Genomic DNA, 19,767 nt, shown 5'->3' on the forward strand with positions numbered 1-19,767 from the left:
CATTCTGTATTAAAAAATCCTATATGTCCCTTTTACAAATTTCTTCCGTTCAGAAACATCTTTAGCAGGTTGGCAAGTTTATTTTATTGATTTTTCAATCTCTGTAAAATATTCGTAGGCAGTTTAAACTCAGACCTTGTGGTTGAATATTTGCACATGTGCAGACTGATCGGGTAGTTGTTACAGCAGCAGCATGAAGTTACAAGCCCAAAGCTAAACATTGAAAAAAGACAAACAAAAAGACTTGTTGGAAAAGTTTCTTTAAGAAGAAAAGAGCCAGTGAGGAAACTGAAAAGGAGCCTTTAACTTTAAAGAAACATAAACCAGGAGTCTTCATTTCTATGAACCAAGTTGCTCTTCATGATATGAGGAGCGACCCTTGAATATTTCACAGACTTTTCTACTTGGGCTCCATTTGTAGGCTGCACACATCCCAGTGGTGTGGCAAGTTCTTTCCAAATTCAACAAATCCTTCTAATGCAGCCAACGAATATGGGCTTCTTTTTTCCCGATTTCAAGGATTGGTCGGGAGTATCCTTCTATGCTGTCCATATCCCAAGATGCATTGTGGCCGAACCCGGAGATTTTCTGACAACATGGTGGGCTGTGATCCTGGGACCCGGAGTTGGAGATAATTACTCGTTTAAACCTTGTGCTATCCCATGGGGTCAAGGTGAACATTGACATGTTCTCCCTACCATGAGAAAAGGTGTGGAGGATTTCATGTAATCCATAGACATCAGTGAAGATCAGAAATCATTGAAGAAAAAAAGTTCAGCGCACTGTCTAGTGGGTCTAGATGACCCAACGCCCAATGTTAAAGTGCCTAGGATAGCACAAGGGTTAATAACATTAACATGGAAACCAGCCAGGCATACATGGTTCTCACAGCTTTATGTATCACAAAGAAAACTTTCATCCTAAACTGGAAATCCAAAAATAATCTCAGCAATAATCAATACAGAAATCTCATGTCCTACGAAATAAGTTTAGAGATATATTCGCTTCCCACACACATAATCTGTCGGCTTCAGTCTCTCCCTGGTTACAGCTGATTAGTCACGTCACCTAGTAGGGTTGGGATGGTGATGGGTTGAGCTGGGTCCTGGCTGATCCGGTGGGCTATGGTAGGTATGGGAGGCTGGGGTATGCGGGGCCTGGCGGTCTCTCAGTTGTGGGGCTCAGGTAGCTGGAGGGGGGGCACACTTGAGCATTGAGACAGGGGGTTCCTTGGTCGGATTCTTTTGGGCTGCCAGTGGCTGCTAGCCGGGAACAGTTTTGTGGCTGGCTGATGTGGTGTGGGTTGTGAGGGGGGCTTGTAATTCTGCCCTCCCCCCCACCCATTTCACATTGTTCCCTCTCTCTTCCCTCTGTTAAATAAAATAAAATAATATATACTGTTTGGTTAGTTGTTGGATAGAACAAGTTTAAAAAGAAACAGAAAAAAAGAAGAGGAAGTGCAGTTCTCCATCAGTCCACCGGGGGAGCTGCAGGACAATAAGTGTCCACTTTATTCTGAGAGAGACAGTGGAGCTGATCTCAGATCAGTTCATGCTGCAGCTCTGACACTCATCTCCACTTCCTCTGATTCCTCCATCACTCTGCTCTCCACCTTCCAGGAACACCGTCCAGTCACAACATCTCTGCAGACCAGCTGCTGCTGCTGCTCCTCTCTGCTCCTCCAGGAGGAACATCAGACTCACCAGCCCCACCTGCAAAGAGAAAGCAGAGATTAAGGAGTGTCTCCTGATCTTGGTCTGTCAGTCAGTGATGCAGCACAAAGAGCAGCAGGAGCTTCAGTCCTGTTCAGAGCAGCAGCTTCCTGTCATCTTCACCTGTTGGAACTTCTGCTGCTCTGATTGGCTGACTGTTGTCCTGAAGCCTGTCATCATTCTCCTCAGAGCTTCACTGAGAAGCTGCAGCTTCACAGGAAACTCTGCATCTTTGCTCTCAGACTAACTTTAGGACCAAACATCTGGAAGCAGCTGGACTGACTCGAACCCTACTGACCTCAGAGTCTGCAGTTTGGAGTTTGGACTCTCCACCAGATCCTGGAGCTGCTGAACATCTGAAGACTGAAGGTTGTTGTAGCTCAGGTCCAGTTCTGTCAGGTTGGACGTGTTGGACTTCATAGCTGAGACCAGAGCAGCACAGCTGGTCTCTGACAAACCGCAGCGCTCCAACCTGAATCCAGAAAAAAGAGTTGAGTTTAAAGACAAAGTTCTTGTTTTTCATCCTTCAGTTCTTCTAAAGAGTTCAGAGCTGAAGAAGATCAGAAAGTTTAGAAAAAGTCCAAAGATGTGAAGCAACAGCAGCAGATCAGAAGAGTCCAGCAGAAGCAGAGAGGAAGAACATTCAGGAACATTCAGGACAACATGCAGCTGCTTCAGGAAAGAAGTCCAGATGTGTGAAAGTCAAACATCAGCCTGTGGCTGCATCCAAACCAACTGATGTTTCTGCAGCAACAGCAGAAAAAGTCCACTTCCTCTTTCTGCTCAGCTCTACTCCAAACAGCGCTGAATCATGGGAGAATTTCAGCAGCATGATGCTGGAAAGTCTACATCCCAGTTTTCAGGATATGATCTTCCAGTCCTTCTCTGCTGCAGCCCTTCAAGCAGAGACTTTCAGCTCCAACCGATGTGGGTAAAAACAACTTTGTCATCATGTTGATCTGAACACAACTGAAACATGGAGTCTGACCTCAGAGTCTGCAGTCTGCAGTCTGGACTCTCCAGAAAACCACACAGATGAAGAAATCCTGAATCCTGCAGGTCATTCCAACTCAGGTCCAGTTCTGTCAGGTTGGATGGGTTTTCCTTCAGAGCTGAGACCAGAGCTTCACAGCTGATCTCTGACAAACTGCAGTCTATCAACCTAAAATCAGACAGAAAAGTGTGTTCAACTTTTTGTCCATTTAAATCTGCACTTCCGTTATTGATTTACGTTTTCTTTCAAAGTATACAGTGAACATGAACTTCTACTAGATACAAACACCTTGATGGACTTAGGTTCTCCTGTTCAGTCTGGTGCAAAAACACAGGATAACATTTGTAACCATCAGATGAGGAAAAACCAGGATTTTTAACTCAAGAAAAATGTTTTTTTTTTTTTTTTTTTTTTTGCTTCTATGCAACAGTCCTCTGCTGTTTCCTCTGCACTGACATCTATTTGACACTTTCTCCTGAAACAGAGAAAAACAGACAGAACTTGTAGAGAATCAGTTTTTGGATGAAACCTGACCTGAGAGTCTCCAGTTTACAGTCTGGACTCTTTAGTCCACCTGACAGAAGCTTCACTCCTGAATCCTGCAGGTTGTTGTAACTCAGGTCCAGATCTCTGAGTCTCGAGGACTGAGACCTGAGAACTGAGGACAGAGCTATGCAGCTTCTCTTTGAGAGATTACAGCGACTCAGTCTGAAAAAACAAAGACAGACAGCAGTTATTGAAACTTTCTATGTTTCCACTCAGATTCATTTGTTGACTGAAGGTGATTTTCCTGAGAGTTCTTACAGAGCTTTGTTGGAGGCTTTGATCACTGGCAGCAGCCTCAGAAGAGCCTCCTCTGAAGCAGAGTATTTCTGCAGGTTGAACTCTTCCAGATCTTCTTCTGATGACAGTAAGATGAAGACCAGAGCAGACCACTGAGCAGGAGACAGTTTATCTGTGGAGAGACGTCCTGACCTCAGGAACTGTTGGATCTCCTCCACTAGAGAACCATCATTCAGTTCATTCAGACAGTGGAACAGGTTGATGCTTTTCTCTGCAGGCAGATCCTCACTGATCTTCTCCTTTATGAACTGGACTGTTTCCTGATTGGTCTGTGAGCTACTTCCTGTCTGAGTCAGCAGACCTCGTAGAAGATTCTGATTGGTCTGTAAGCTACTTCCTGTCTGAGTCAGCAGACCTTGCAGGAGACCCTGATTGGTCTGTAAGCTACTTCCTGTCTGAGTCAGCAGACCTCGTAGGAGATTCTGATTGGTCCGCAGTGAAAGACCGAGGAGGAAGCGGAGGAACAAGTCCAGGTGTCCATTTGGACTCTCTAAGGCTTTCTCCACAGCACTCTGGTACAACTGGTCAAAGCTCTTTGGAAAAGAAAACCAAGACCTTTTCTGTTGTTCTTCCTCCATGAGGTTGAGTCCAGAGTTGGTAAATGTCAGGTGGATATGAAGAGCAGCCAGAAACTCCTGAACACTCAGATGGATGAAGCAGAAGACCTTGTCCTGGTACAGGCCTCTCTCCTCTCTAAAGATCTGTGTGAACACTCCTGAGTACACTGAGGCTGCTCTGATATCGATGCCACACTCTGTCAGGTCGGATTCATAGAAGATCAGGTTTCCTTTCTGCAGCTGCTCAAAAGCCAGTTTTCCCAGAGACTCCATCATCTTCCTGCTCTCTGGACTCCAGTGAGGATCTGTCTCAGCTCCTCCATCATACTTGACCTTCTTGACTTTGGCCTGAACCACCAGGAAGTGGATGTACATCTCAGTCAGGCTCTTGGGCAGCTTTCCTCCCTCTCTGCTCTTCAGCAGATCCTCCAGAACTGTAGCAGTGATCCAGCAGAAGACTGGGATGTGGCACATGATGTGGAGGCTTCTGGATCTCTTGATGTGGGAGATGATCCTGCTGGCCTGCTCTTCATCTCTGAACCTCTTCCGGAAGTACTCCTCCTTCTGTGGATCATTGAACCCTCTGACCTCTGTCACCATGTCAACAGACACAGCAGGGATCTGATTGGCTGCTGCAGGTCGTGTGGTTATCCAGAGGTGAGCAGAGGGAAGCAGGTCCCCCTTGATGAGGTTTGTCAGCAGATCAGCCACTGAGGTGGACTTTCTAGGGTCATTTAGGATCCAAGTCTTGTGGAAGTCCAGAGGAAGTCGACACTCATCCAGACCATCAAAGATGAAGAGGACCTGGAAATGTTTAAAGCTGCAGATTCCTGCTTGTTTGGTTTCAGGGAAGAAGTGATGAACAAGTTCCACCAAGCTGAACTTCTCCTCTTTCAGCACATTCAGCTCTCTGAAAGTGAATGGAAATATGAAGTGGAGGTTCTGGTGGGCTTTGCCTTCAGCCCAGTCCAGAGTGAACTTCTGTGTTAAGACTGTTTTCCCGATGCCAGCCACTCCCTTAGTCATCACGGTTCTGATTGGTTCTTGTCTTCCAGCTGGGAGTTGGAAGAGCTCTTCTTGTCTGATGCTTGTTTCTGCTCTGTCTGCTTTCCTGGAAGCTGCTTCAATCTGTCTGACCTCATGTTCTTCATTCAGCTCTCCTCTTCCTCCCTCTGTGATGAAGAGCTCTGTGTAGATCTCATTCAGAAGGGTTGAGCTTCCTGCTTTAGTGATCCCCTCAAACACACACTGGAACTTCTTCTTCAGACCAGATTGGACTTCATGTCGACAAACTGCAGCAGAAGATCCTGAATGAAGATAACAAACAGTAAATCAACTCTCTGCAACCCTGAATGATGAGGGTTTGAATCCCTGTGGTTCCGTGTGTTCAGACATCAGTAAATCTTCATTTATCAGCAGCTGAAACCTTCAGAGAAATCCTCTTACTGCTCTGCAATTCATCAGCCAGGTCCACCTGCTTCATTCTCCTCAGGAAGTTCACTGTGATCTTCATCAGTGACTCTCTGCTGCTCCTCTGCTCTTCATCTTCATCCTCCAGCTCCTCCTCATCCTCCCTGTGACTCAGATGCTTCTGGATCTTCTTCAGCTCCTTCTTGACAAAAGTGACAATGTTGTCCTCCAGCAGCTGCAACAGAATTCCAGATGAATGAACCAATCAGTGTGAAGTCATGGAGCCAAACATCAGCTCCATGTTGGACACACTGACAGTCCACTGGTGTCCAAAGTGCAGCATGGAGACGACTGTGGACAGAATGATGGAAAAGTAGTTGTTGTTCATGTACAGACCAGAAAGATGGAGTCCAGCTGTGTTTGATGCTGCTGGACAGACGGACCACTGGGAGTCTCTGAGCTCTGCTGGTCCAGTCTGTGGAGAATCAGAAACAATCAGATCCAACTGGACCCACTGGTGTCCTGCAAACACTCAGTAAAATCTACAAGATCTATTCTGTGTTTGTGGAAAAGCTGCAACACTCACTGCTGCACACAGTGAGATGATGATGATACAACATGATGATGATGAATCCTGAGTGAGATTCTTTCATAATGGTGTTTGAGTTACAGTCAACTGGATCATTGATTCTCATTTAGGCCAGAAGAAAATGAAGAAGTTAATGTTTGAGTTTGTTGATGAGATACAAAGAAAAACTTTCTATTTAGAATTTTATTTGAGAACAACCATTATGCATCCATATTTTATATTCTTTTCTCTGGTTAATTATCGTAAGAATAAATATATGAAAGACCTTCATTAAAATATTTGACTAAACTTTCTTTTCTGATCCAAAAATTTTTTCACATTTGTTCAAAAACATGAACAGATTTATTTCTGTGTAAAGTTTCTCTAACATTTCTGCTCTCAGAGACTCACAGATCTTCTCTGATCTTCTTCAGATTCAGATCAAATCTCTGCTGTCTGTTTGAGATTCTGAACTGTCAGTTGTGGCTTTTCTTCACCATCTTTCTTGGAGGGTTCCTGAGTTCCAGAGGAGATTTGGACTTGTTCTGATTTTAGTCTTTGAAACTATTTTTTAGCAGAAGAACAGAAATGACAGAAAATGGGAGGAGCCAACACGTCAGTCAGAAATGGAAATTCTTCATTGACCTTCAGACTTTGTGCTTTGGTTGAGAAGTGAGCCTCAGCTCTGCAATGATATAGAAAATCTCAGAGAATCAATTTCATTTGGAATTAATTCTGTTCACTCAGAGACCTGAAGGACTTCAAACCATCAGAGAATGATGACATCATGGCTGACATTTGGGATTTGGAGCTAAAGTTACTGTTTGGGTTTCTCTTCAACAGTCAAATTCCATCTAAAAACTGTGGAAAAAGATTCAGATCTCTGTTCACTAGAAACTGGTTCTTACTGTGAGTCTGTAGGTCTTTGTTTTCGTCTTCTGATCGCTGGAGGATGACCTTTGAACCGGTCACTCTTCAAGGAGCCACAGCTGGAGGCTGCAGACTGGCCTCTCTGTGTGACCTGTTGACCTCTGCAAACACCAAACCATCAGAGTGTTGGAGGATCTGCTTCTTCATGAACAGCTGATGGACTTTGACATGAACACAGACTGAGCTGTTTAGTCTGGAATAACATGACATGTTTGGATCAACAGTTTCCAGTTGGAGGGAAAAGGTTTCAGCATTTTCTGTCAGTCAATCCAGACTTTTTTCTAGAAAAGCTGATTCCAATTCTCCATGTAGAAATGTAGAAATTCTGATAGCAGAAAGTCAAACTAGAACAATGTGATGTTTGGAAAGCATGAAAATCTGAATCCTAGGAGTCTGCAGTGATTCTTCTCATTAGACTGGAGCTGCTGTCAGTCAGAGTCAGCAGTCAACATGTTTTCTTCTCCAACATCTCTGATGTCTCTCAGAGACTCTCAGAAGACTCAACTGAAAAGATCTCATCACACACATGATGCTCCAAGTGAGTCTGATCAGAGAGATCCAGAACTGATCCAGACCTCAAGTCCTTCATCTGAAAACTGTTGATCATCTGAACTAGAAACCAGCCTCCTTTAACTCTGACAAACACTCACTGTTTCAGTCCTGAACTGAAGTCCTTGAAGTCAGGATTTTCATCGTCTAAGTTGTCAGTCCTGCAGGACCCAAAGCTTGATTCAGATCCAGGGTCAGAGTCGTTTTCAAGACTTTGTTGGGTCCTGATGGAGAAAACATTGTTTTACAAAAACAGATTTTCTTCCACTGTGGACGTTCATCCGATTATCTTCCATGTTGAGCAATTTAACTCAGATAATAAATAGATGGATCAAGAGGTAGACAATTTGTTAAAAAAAAGCCCCTTAGTGACAACTGCATGACACTAAATACATAGTTGGAGAAAGCCTCCAGTTCATCAATTATTGTCCATCTGTTGAATCCAGAAAATGTTTTAGACAAACACCCACCGTTCCACTCCTGAACTGCTGTCTTTGAAGGTTAGAGGTACACCCTTTGACATGTCACTCCTGTTGGACCCCCAGCTGGATCCAGATCCAGGTCCAGGTTGGTTCCTGTGAAGAATGAAAGTTGCTGGTGTGAGTGCTGAGATCTGACATGGAGAAGATCATGGACAGTTGGAGATGTTCATCTCACCTCTGAGCTTTGCTCTGGTTGTCATGGCTACCATCTCTGCTTTTAGAGGGAGGGGCTCCCTCCTGTGTGTCCTCCCACTGATCCATGCTGCTGGATCCACATCAGCTCACACACACCTTCCACCTTCACCTGCAGAGGAGAACTGTCCTCTTAAGTTCTGACAGACATCCTGATTGTTACCTGATGAGGTTCTGAGCTCGTTACTCTGGTGGCAAAACAACAAACCTCCTGTTTCTACAATCCAGGAAGCATGAAGCCCATCAAGAAAAACAGACACAAATCAAAGAATGGAATTAAAAGAGAGAAAGACATGGATTCTGCCTCCCAAAGCTCCAACAGAGACTTTCTCATGAACTTTGACCTCCACACAGGTTTGGATGGAGGAGAACAGGAAGGTTTGGGAGTCAGAACTGAAACCTTTGAGCTCCAGAGCTTCATGATGGTTTGTGTTTCTGACAGAAACTCTTTATTCTGTGTTCTGGAAAGTTCTGACAGGAAGAAGCAGTCAGCTGATCTGAACCACTTTGATGCTGAAGACCACAGATTGATTCCAGGAAATAGTTAGAAAAAACTAAACAAGCATCAGCTGATTGTTGTTGACTTGATGAAGAAGGGTCCTCCATGTCGTTGATCAGTAATAACCAATGATGAAGCTTTGGAAACAGCAGTGATGAGAGTTTGCAGAGAAAGAAGAAGATCTTCTCCAAACATTCAGTAACAAACAGTCAAGTTAGTGAAGACAAAGTTTCAGAAACAAACTCACTTCAGTTTCTTCAAAGAAATAAAGAAGAAGTAGAAGAAGAGTCTCTACTCACCGTGTCAACGCAGCTGCAGCACAGATCACTGAGTCATCGTCCTTCCAAACGTGCATGAACTCTGCTTATTTATCGTCAGCTGACACTGAAGCAGAAACTCCTGATGGAGCTGAAGGGAGGGGCCTGACTATTTCCTGGAAATAGCTCCTTCTGATCATCAGAGTCACAGGAACAGAGAGTTTGTTTACATGCAGCTCTGGAAAATGGCTGACAGTGAAGCTGAGAAGCTTTTCTTTCCATCTTTGTTAGAATCACATTTCAAATCCACAAGATTCCAAAACTGAAGCTGAAGCTAAAAAAGGAGCAGATTCAAGTCTGAATGTGAACAAGTCAGAACAGCAGTTTGAGGAAGTTTGGTAAACTGAAAGAATGTGGATCTTCCAGATCTGTCAGAGACACCGGGGAAAACTGGGAATGATTCCAACATTGAAGAAAGATGTGTGGAGCAGAAAAAACACTTTAGTTTGACACTTTGATCAACGCCATGGTCCCAGCACCCCCCCCCCCCACTCCCGTCAGCATTTTGGCCTCACAGGCTTCCATCCCCTTTCAAAAGAGTCTGAACCAAAGCTGAACCTGAGAGCAGCTACGACTGAAAGAATGTGGATCTTCCAGATGGTATGCGGGACTTTTTCTCTGCCGTTGAAGGAGGAACAGCTTTTGTTTGGAAAAATGTTCTGCAGCAGAACCACATTCCTGAAGGACTTCTTTGTTCCTCAGTAACAGGGCATCTTTGAACAGCTGTAGATTCTGCAGAAGATCAAGGTTTCCTGCAGCTGGATTGAAGGATTGCTGCCCCCTGGTGGACAGGAACTAAGTGGTGAAGCTGCTTCATCTGACCTTTGACCTCCAAGAACATTAACTCAAAGAAAGAGGGGAAACTGCCCAAAAACGTCACCAACTCTGATTTGACAGCTGTGAAACAGCATTAGTTTTCATTGCTATACTGACGATACGCAGTTATTTATCCATGAAACCTGACCAGAATGACAATATAGAGAAACTGAATGCCTGTATCAGAGACATCAAGACCTGGATGACAATTAATAACCTCCTCCTGAACCCAGAAAAACTGAGGTCATTATACTTGGTCCTAAAAACCTCAGAGATGCTCTGTCTACTCAGATAGTCTCCCTGGATGGCTTAAGTATAGCCTCCAATTCCACAGATAGAAACCTTGGGGTTTTACTTGACCAGGATTTATCATTTAAGGCAGTGTTTTTCAACCTTTTTTGAGCCAAGGCACACTTTAACCCTGACAAAAATCCCGCGGCACACCAGCATCCAAAAAAAAAAAAAAAAGCAGAAATTCATGGTCTGTATTGATCGACCGCCCCCCCCCCCGCGCAATCTCACGTGGATTTTTGTGATAATTGTGGCAGAAAAAGCAGGAAGTTGCGGCTGTTTTTTTCTAAGAGATGGACCACCAGCTAAAGACGAGCTCTAGCTGGTATTTTTGTTAGAACTGAGCGACTTTATCAGCAGAATTAAGAACAAGGAAGTGAAGACTTTAACCACTTCTGATTGGTCAGACTGATGACATGTGATTAAGTCTTCAAGAATGATTGGCGGAGACAGTTAAAGGGGCGGGACTTTTCCTTACTCAGTTATAGCTGCAGCTAAATCGCAGTACCGTGATTCTTATCAAAATGTCTTTAATAGAATTAAATAAACACAAAGAAAAATAGTTTTAAGATCTTTTATATTCCTAACTCCTCAGTGTTTTATCAGGGCCTGTTTGGATGAACAAAGAGCTGATTTCCTGGAGATGGAAAATGTTTTTAGATCAGTTAATGAGGGCAATTTCTCCACGGCGCACTTGACCATCTCCCACGGCACACTAGTGTGCCGCGGCACACTGGTTGAAAAACACTGATTTAAGGCTCACATATCTCAGGCGTGTAGAACTGCCTTTTTTCACCTGCGGAATATTGCTAAGATCAGAAATATACTTTCTAAGAGTGATGCTGAAAAACTCATCCATGCATTTGTTATGTCGAGGTTGGATTACTGTAACTCTTTGTCAGCAGCTTGTGATAAGAGTTCCTTAAGAAGTCTCCAGCTTGTTCAGAACGCAGCAGCTAGATTGTTAGCAGGAATTAGCAGAAGAGATCACATCACTCCTGGGTTAGTTTCACTTCACTGGCTCCTACAGGAGTTCAAAACCTGTTAACATTTAAGTTCTTACATGGTATGACCCCATCCTATATCAAAGACTTCATAGTGCCTTATCATCCAAACAGAACCCTTGCTCCCAAAATGCAGGACTGCTTGTGGTTCCTAGAATTAGTAAAAGTACAGTTGGAGGTAGAGCGTTTAGCCCCCAAGGCCCTGTTTTATAGAATAACTTAATGTTAATGTGTTTAAATTAAACTTAATAACAATAACAATTAGTTGCTAGCAGGCTGCTAGTAATTTTGAAGCTGGGGGAACTATGGTGCACTGGGGTTCTGTCCTCTTTTCATATCTACTTTTACTGTCCTTCTCTCCTCTATTCTTGCTCATTACTTATCATTTAGTTCCTTCTGTTTGGTGCAGTGCGATTCGTGTACTGTCTCACTTTCCCACTCCCTTCTGGGTGAGTGGGAGTGCTTCCAGATTCCAGTTGGCTCATCCGTGCTCCCGTTCCTGACTGTGTACCTCGTCTCTGCTCCTGCTCTGACACCTGGCTGTGGATCCTGTCTCTGCCTCGACTCGCGCCCTCGACCGTCCCCCTAACTCCATCTGGATGAAGCTAATATGCTGGACTTTAACTATGCAGTTGTAGAGTTAGATAAGTTAATTCTTCTCTATGAGTTCTGGTACATTGCCACTCCGTCCTGGGGGAGAATCCCTCCTTCATGTGGGCACCCCTGAGGTTTCTTTGTTTGTTCCAGAATCCGTTTTTTTTAGGAGTTTTTCCTTACCGCGAAGGGGGCTTAAGGGCAGGGATGCCAGTTTAGCTTAGTCAATTTGTTAGTTCAATTTAGTATTTTCCTATTGAACTCTATGTATTCATGATCCTTTTGATTTTGTGTTTTACTTCTTCAATTACCTATACGAAGCCCATTGAGATGACTGTTGTTGTGAATTTGGGCTATACAAATAAAATTGAATTGAATTAATCAGCTGGAGCCAGGGAGAGTCTGAAGCCAACATATTTTTTTGTGGAGGACATTATCTCTAAACTAATATGGTCTGACATGAGGTTTCTGTAGTGGTTGATGCTAAGATTATTTTTAGATTTCCAGTTTAGGAGGATAGTTTTCTTTGTGATACATACAGCGGTGAGAACCATATATGCCTTGTTAGATTCTGTGTTGATGTTATTCAGGTCACCTAGTTAGCAGAGTTTGGGGCATGCAGGAATATAATGATTAAACCAGATTGATAAATCCTCACAGACCTCATGCCAGAATGATTGGACAGTTGAACAGAGCCACAGGGCATGCAAATAGTCATCTATGTTGTCACCTGTACACTGTGAGACCCATTTTGACTAACTTTTGTCCAGTTTAGTGAGTTATGTGGAGAATCTTGTATTGGATAAGTTGTAGATTAGGACTTTTGGTCATATTAGAGGCAATCAAACAGATCTGTAGCCAAAATTGATCACTAGCATTCAACGATAGCTCAGACTCCCATTTTGTCATGGGTAAGTAAATTGTATCATCTATTTTAGTTATCAGCCTGTACATTTTGGAAGTGAGCTTTGGATTTTTAAGGTCAATGAAATGTGTTACTGTAAGGGGAGGGTCTATGTCTATTTTGGTCAAGCAGTATTTAGTATTTATAGCTGATTTAAGTTGCTGATATTCTAGAAATTTGTTTTACTAATACCATAGATTGAGGATAACGTTGGGAGGGACATAAATGTTCTATTCCGAATTATATGCTAAAACTGTTGGATCCCTTTGTTCTTCCATGAAGCAAAGTGAATCATGGGAAAAAGTTGTCTTTTCTTTGTTTATTTTGAGCTAATTTGCCAAAGATTTCCCAGATAGCAGTTTGTATTTTAAAACTGGAAAAATCCTGCTTAATTCAGCCATTCTGTAATGTCCCTTTTACAAGTTCCCTCGGTTCAGAAACATCTTCAGCAGGTTATCAACTTTATTTGATTGAATTTTCAATCTCTGTTAAATATTTCCAGGCAGTTTAAAGTCAGAATTTGTGGTTGAATATGATACGTTAATGGTTTAGTCATTAATATAAAACACTTTAATGTCATTTTTGATCTGGAAATTTTACTATAAAAGTGCTTTTTGTAGCTACCTCTGCTTGTACGCGAGATCCTGCAGTTGTTCCTCCATGGTTTATTTTTTCTTTCTTAATGAAAACATATTCTTTTAGAAATATAATATATCTTTTTAGAGACCAAAGAACAGGAGCTGGTTTAGCTCGTGCTGGTTTGCTGCTCCTTCCACCCGTGAAACCAGGGTTCGAAACCGGGCTGCTCCCTGTTCCCTTCGCTACTTCTGTGCCGGAACCGGGCTGCTCCCTGTTCCCTTCGCTACTTCTGTGCTGGTCCCAAGCCTGGTTGCTTTGAAAAGGTAGCGTCAGGAAGGGCATCCGGCATAAAAACATTGCCAACTTCACCATGCGACTTGTTCGCTGTGGCGACCCCTGATGGGAAGAAGAGACCAAAGAACAGACAGCAACTTTTATAAAGCTCCGGGGAGAGATGATCATTTGTTCACTGGTGCCAAATTTTCAGCTTGGAGGTAAAACCATCAAATATTACAAATTTTCATCACAGTTGAATTAGAGCCTTTTGTGTTTTGATGGGAAACATATTTTTGACAGGAATCAACTCTGTTATCTATGTGATGTTTTATGGATGCAAATAAAGGAATACATCCAAAACAGTTGTGGTCGTGAATTAATTGTAACACTTCTATTCACAAAGTTGGTTGGCACAGATGGGGCGCAGAAACTGAGACCCAGGCTGGAACTTTCTGGTTGGTGATTGAAACATCTTGGATGATGGTCTGTAGAGACAGTTTTGGATTTGTCTTCACTGTACACCAAAAGGGTTTGCAGACCTGGATGTCGATGGATGCTGCATGACCAAAGATCATCCAGAGATTGATTCTGCAGTTTCTTCACAAGAAATCAATTTTTAGTATAAAGATGTGGCATGTGGCTTTAAGTTTTTATGAGGCTCAAGCATGATTATACTTGGGTAACAAGTATGATCATGCTAAAAAATAAAATGATAATAACATGATAATAACAAAGTACTTAAATACAACTTTTACTGAATTCAAATTAGAGCAGGATAAACATTGGTAAAATTCATTTCTGCAATAAAATAAGTCGAATGATAAAAATGAAAACTATTGTGGTCTGATTAAATAAATAATTAAAACATATAACAGTCATTGTAAAACCCTTTTTTTTTTACATTCGCAAAAGAGGATAGGTAACATTAACATTTACTAAAATAACTTGTGAGAAGTAAAAAACAAACATAAAAAAGGGGTATTTTTACTAAACCATTTTTGGGTATTCTACAAACCCACAAATTTACTGCAGTAATTGTATATTATTCAACCTGTAATGAAGTTATAAACTATATCCATAAAACTAGCTAAATCTAATTAATAGTTCCTCTAACCCTTGTGCTATCTTAGATGACCCCACCCTTACATTGACGTGTTCTTCCTACCATGACAAAGGTGGATAAAGGTGGAAAGGATTTAATGTAATCCAGGGACACCAGTGAGGTTCATAAATCATTGAAGAAAAAAGGTTCAGCGCACTGTCTAGTGGGTCTAGATGACCCAACTCCCAATGTTAAAGTGCCTAGGATAGCACAAGGGCTAATAAGAGCTTCAGCATGTAGACTTTTCTTTTTCTTTTTGAGAGACTGTATACACCTGTTATGTCTCAGCTGGAAATCCAACATGTGCCTTCAACCGGGATACACATGGTTCAACTCCTTCAAGAATAAAAGTTGGATCAAATGAGCCCAGTTTCAAGCTCCATGTCTGTTTCACTACTCCACTCTGACTCCTGTGACACATAACTACATGACAGGACATTCGTCGAGGTAACGGTTAGAACTATTTAACCCTTGTGCTATCTTAGATGACCCCACCCTTACATTGACGTGTTCTCCCTACCATGACAAAGGTGGATAAAGGTGGAAAGATTTCATGTAATCCATGGACACCAGTGAAGATCACAAATCATTGAAGAAAAAAGGTTCAGAGCACTGTCTAGTGGGTCTAAATGACCCAACTCCCAATGTTAAAGTGCCTAGGAGAGCACAAGGGTTACAGGCTAGACTCGTCCAAATTCACAGCCGTTAACATCCAACCTACCTTCTCGACAAATGACCCGGCCACTTTATTGAACCTCTAGCTGCAGCAATTAGGCAAAGCCTATAGATATTGAAGGCTTTCAGAGCAGAAATTTAGAACATAAAAGAAGTCTTTACCCAGATGATGTTTTCATCATTTATTTCAGATTCACAATCTTCCATTTGCAAAACTATCTCCTTAATTAATACATTTTCCTCAGTTTTGGCATACTCCAAAACCCAATTATGACAATTAATGGTAACTATCTAAACCCATCATTCATTAAACTTTCAAACATAAATACTTGGGTATAAACATTTCTACTTGGCTTTCTGATCTATTCAAGCTAAACCACACCCAACTCCTTAAAATAATTAAAGCTGATCTCATACACCTTTTCCCTAACAGGGAGAATTGCAACCATAAAAATGATGATTCTTCGTAAAGTTAACTATCTGTTATTGCTTGAAAAGGAGTGGGAAGAAGCAAGCTTATATAATCTCAGCCCTACTAGATGAATTTTGGATATATAAAGAGCAGAGGACACTCTCTATGATAACGTAGGGGTGGGATGCTGATTGGTTGACCCGGGTCTTGCATGTTCGGTGGGCTGGGGTAGGAACGGGAGTCTGGGGTCTGCAGGGCCTGGCGTTCTGCCAGTTGCGGGGCTCTGGTGGTTGGGGCGGGGGGTGGCTGGCGTTGAGTCTGGAGTTCCTTGGCAGGCAGTGGCTGCCAACCAAGAACAATGGCCAGGGACCGTGTCAGGTGGCTGGCTGCCCTTGGCCAGTGTTTTACCTGCAACTGGTTGCTTGGCGCTTGGCCTGGTGCCTCGGGGGTCAATGATGCATCCACAACAGAGGGGTAAAGGGTTTAATTTATTGCATTTACTTACAAACTGTGAGACTTGGCCCCCACCACTCCTCCACCCGCACACTGAACATTGGGGCCCCACAGGGCTGTGTGCTAAGCCCCCTGCTGTACTGCCTATACACTTACGACTGCAGTCCAGCCCACAACAACAACTGCATCATAAAGTTTGCCGACGACACCACGGTGGTCGGACTCATTCCCAGGGGGGAGGAGTCTGCCTACAGAGAGGAGGTCCTGAAGTTGACAACCTGGTCCTCAGAGAACTACCTCACCCTGAACACCAACAAAACCAGGGAGATCATATTTGACTTCAGGAAACATGGCGCGGACCCAGCCCCCCTCCTTATTAATGGGGAGCATGTGGAGAGGGTCCACACCTTCAAGTTCCTCGGCATCATCATCTCTGCAGACCTTTCCTGGACAGCCAACACCACCGCCATCATCAAGAAGGCTCAGCAGCGTCTGCACTTCCTGAGGGTCCTCAGGAAGAACAAAATTAAAACCAACCTGCTGCTGACCTACCAATCATCCATCCAGAGCCTGCTCACATACTGCATAACTGTTTGGTTCGGCAGCTGCATGGCCGCGGATAAAAAGAGACTGCAGAGAGTTGTAGAGACAGCTGAGAAAATCATTGGGTGCCCTCTCCCCACCCTGACGGACATCTACTCCGCGCGCTGTCTCACTAGGGCTCAGAACATCATTAAGGACAGTTCACACCCCGGCTCAGACCTGTTCAACCTGATGCCCTCCGGGAGGCGCTACAGAGGCATCGGAAGCAAAACGAACAGACTAAAAAACAGCTTCTTTCCAAAGGCAATAACAATCCTCAACTCCCAAATGCACAGATAAGAAGGAAAAAAACAAAAAAACATTCCTGTTCACTCTATCCACAGTCTGTCCACAGTGTCATCTATCTACCTCATTGCCACCTCTGCACTTTGACATGTCTACGCACAGTTTTTTCATACGCAATTTTTGCACTATTATCTCGGCACTCTCCAATACAGTTTACAGCTTATATTGCACACTTTTATATACTGTTTGTTTGCTTGTTTGATTTTATTATATTACAATGTTATCTTTACTACTTTTCCCTTCCTTACTGTTCTTGCACTGATGGTGATGCTTAAATCTCATTGTACTATGCACAATGACAATAAAGCCATTCTATTCTATTCTATTCTATTATGGGTTTCTTGGGGCAAAGGGCTTAATTTATTTATTTTTTATTGATTTGTCTTGACCAAGGAAAAAACTGATTACAGCCCTAGAGTCCCTTCTTACTGAAGAAGAGCTACATAAAGTACTAAGCAACATGCCCAGTAAAAAAGCCCCAGAATCAGACGGCTTCCAAAAAGAATTTTATAAAGCATTTTGGCCTACTTTAGCTCCCACTTTTCTCAGGACGACAACAGAAGTCAAGGAAAACAATTATCTACCTCCAAAAACACGCTCTACAAGCACCTGGGAAAGATCCCACATCACCACCAGCTACCTACCCATATCCCTAATTAATGCAGATCTAAAATGCCCCACACACTGCACACCCGCACCACACCACAGGTGGGATGGGAGAGGGGCGGCCGGTCTTCACCCGCCTGGTCCTATCAGGGCGGCCTGGTGAGTGGGGATCCTGTTGGCCAGGGCAGTAGCGGGGCATACATACTTTTTTTCCCCAGCAGATATAGCATGAGTGTTATGAACCTTAAATTCATAAAATCGTCATCTTAAAATCACAACCTTCTCAAATTAGCAACTCGACACTTGTGTCCCCTAGTTTGTCCCACTCTCTTTTTTTCATTTTATTCTACCCCCCCCCCTTCACATTTTTCCCCTCTCTCTTCCCCCTGTTAAAGAAAAGAAAAAAATGTGCCATATAAACTGTTTGGTTAGTTATTGAACAGAACAAGTAAAAAAAAATAAACAGAAAAAAAGAAAACGAAGTACTGTTCTCCATCAGTCCACCGGGGGAGCTGCAGCACAATAACTGTCCACTTGATGCTGAGAGAGACAGTGGAGCTGATCTCAGATCAGTTCATGCTGCAGCTCTGACACTCATCTCCACTTCCTCTGATTCCTCCATCACTCTGCTCTCCACCTCCCAGGAACACCGTCCAGTCACAACATCTCTGCAGACCAGCTGCTGCTGCTGCTCCTCTCTGCTCCTCCAGGAGGAACATCAGACTCACCAGCCCCACCTGCGAAGTAAAAGCAGAGTGACAGAGATGAAGGAGTGTCTCCTGATCCTGGTCTGTCAGTCAGTGATGCAGCACAGCAGCAGAAAGAGCAGCAGGAGCTTCAGTCCTGTTCAGAGCAGCAGCTTCCTGTCATCTTCACCTGTTGGAGCTTCTGCTGCTCTGATTGGCTGACTGTTGTCCTGAAGCCTGTCATCATTCTCCTCAGAGCTTCACTGAGAAGCTGCAGCTTCACAGGAAACTGCATCTTTGCTCTCAGACTAACTTTAGGACCAAACATCTGGAAGCAGCTGGACTGACTCCAACCCTCTACTGACCTCAGAGTCTGCAGTTTGAAGTTTGGACTCTCCACCAGATCCTGGAGCTGCTGAACATCTGAACACTGAAGACTGAAGGTTGTTGTATCTCAGGTCCAGTTCTATCAGGTGGGACGGGTTGGACTTCAGAGCTGAGACCAGAGCAGCACAGCTGGTCTTTGACAAACTGCAGCGCTCCAATCTGAATCCAGAACAAAGAGTTGAGTTTAAAGACAAAGTTCATGTTTTTCATCCTTCACTTCTTCTAAAGAGTTCAGAGCTGAAGAAGATCAGAAAGTTTAGAAAAAGTCCAAAGATGTGAAACAACAGCAGCAGATCAGAAGAGTCCAGCAGAAGCAGAGAAGAAGAACATTCAGGAACATTCAGGACAACATGCAGCTGCTTCAGGAAAGAAGTCCAGATGTGTGAAAGTCAAACATCAGCCTGTGGCTGCATCCAAACCAACTGATGTTTCTGCAGCAACAGCAGAAAAAGTCCACTTCCTCTTTCCGCTCAGCTCTTCTCCAAACAGCACTGAATCATGGGAGAATTTCAGCAGCATTGTAACACTCTTCAAATTCTCAAAGTATTACACACAAAAAACAAACAAACAAAGGAAAAACACAAAAAATATGACTCAAGTTTTTTAAACAGTCTCAGGTATGCAACCCCACACAAGCGTCCCCAGTCTTTCACCCAATACACCCAAGCTTTTTTTATATTAGTTCGTTATTTACAAAGTCACCAAAGTCACCGCCTATCTTGGCGTCCACCACCCTCCATATGAAATCGGAGATCCAAGTGATCTGCGGGATGTTGAAGTTTTGTCCGTAGGATGAACGTACGTGGCTCACCGGCTCTGTACACCGTTGAGGTTTTCAGTCATTTCATGCATTTGGAGGTCTCACCCGATTTCAGGAATAAATCCCCCGAAAATTCCACGATGCGGTTGGACTTCTCTTCGACATCACGGTAATCCTCGGCATGTATGTGTCCTGCGGCTGTCAACACCCGTGTCCCACCTTCACCCCCCTTTTCCTCCTCTTAATTTGTTTTTCAACTGCCCACAGGAAGTCCCCAGGTA

At 43.4% G+C, this 19,767-nt stretch overlaps 3 protein-coding genes and 2 long non-coding RNA genes across 9 annotated transcripts in view; 2 read left to right on the forward strand and 3 right to left on the reverse strand.

Moving 5' to 3' along the window:
- The window catches only part of LOC110013798 (gastrula zinc finger protein XlCGF28.1), a 989,290-nt gene that overhangs the window by 401,758 nt on the left and 567,765 nt on the right, over window positions 1–19,767 (reverse strand). The window lies entirely within an intron of this gene.
- The window catches only part of LOC101169839 (NLR family CARD domain-containing protein 3), a 1,010,604-nt gene that overhangs the window by 270,463 nt on the left and 720,374 nt on the right, over window positions 1–19,767 (forward strand). The gene's annotated exons all lie outside the window — the stretch shown is intronic.
- On the reverse strand, window positions 876–2,749 carry LOC111948747. 2 transcript variants are annotated; one of them, XR_002874723.1, is made up of 3 exons: window positions 2,701–2,749; window positions 2,011–2,184; window positions 876–1,712 (listed from the first exon to the last, which is right to left on the reverse strand). It is a non-coding gene; the product is annotated as an uncharacterized LOC111948747 (long non-coding RNA). The 2 variants fall into 2 exon arrangements; XR_002874722.1 differs by lacking the exon at window positions 2,701–2,749 and having other exon boundaries at window positions 2,011–2,289.
- Window positions 2,044–18,921, forward strand: LOC111948764. The gene is made up of 2 exons (XR_002874754.1): window positions 2,044–2,081; window positions 18,783–18,921. It is a non-coding gene; the product is annotated as an uncharacterized LOC111948764 (long non-coding RNA).
- LOC111948615 (NLR family CARD domain-containing protein 3-like) lies at window positions 3,474–9,085 on the reverse strand. The gene is made up of 8 exons (XM_023962159.1): window positions 9,036–9,085; window positions 8,221–8,349; window positions 8,034–8,138; window positions 7,665–7,787; window positions 6,993–7,115; window positions 5,913–5,991; window positions 5,553–5,751; window positions 3,474–5,413 (listed from the first exon to the last, which is right to left on the reverse strand). The coding sequence occupies exons 2-8, from the start codon at window positions 8,304–8,306 to the stop codon at window positions 3,507–3,509; spliced, it is 2,622 nt and encodes an 873-aa protein (XP_023817927.1). The 5' UTR covers window positions 8,307–8,349; window positions 9,036–9,085; the 3' UTR covers window positions 3,474–3,506.

Source organism: Oryzias latipes, chromosome 2, assembly GCF_002234675.1.
Source record: "Oryzias latipes chromosome 2, ASM223467v1".
Classification (NCBI taxonomy): Eukaryota; Metazoa; Chordata; class Actinopteri; order Beloniformes; family Adrianichthyidae; genus Oryzias; species Oryzias latipes.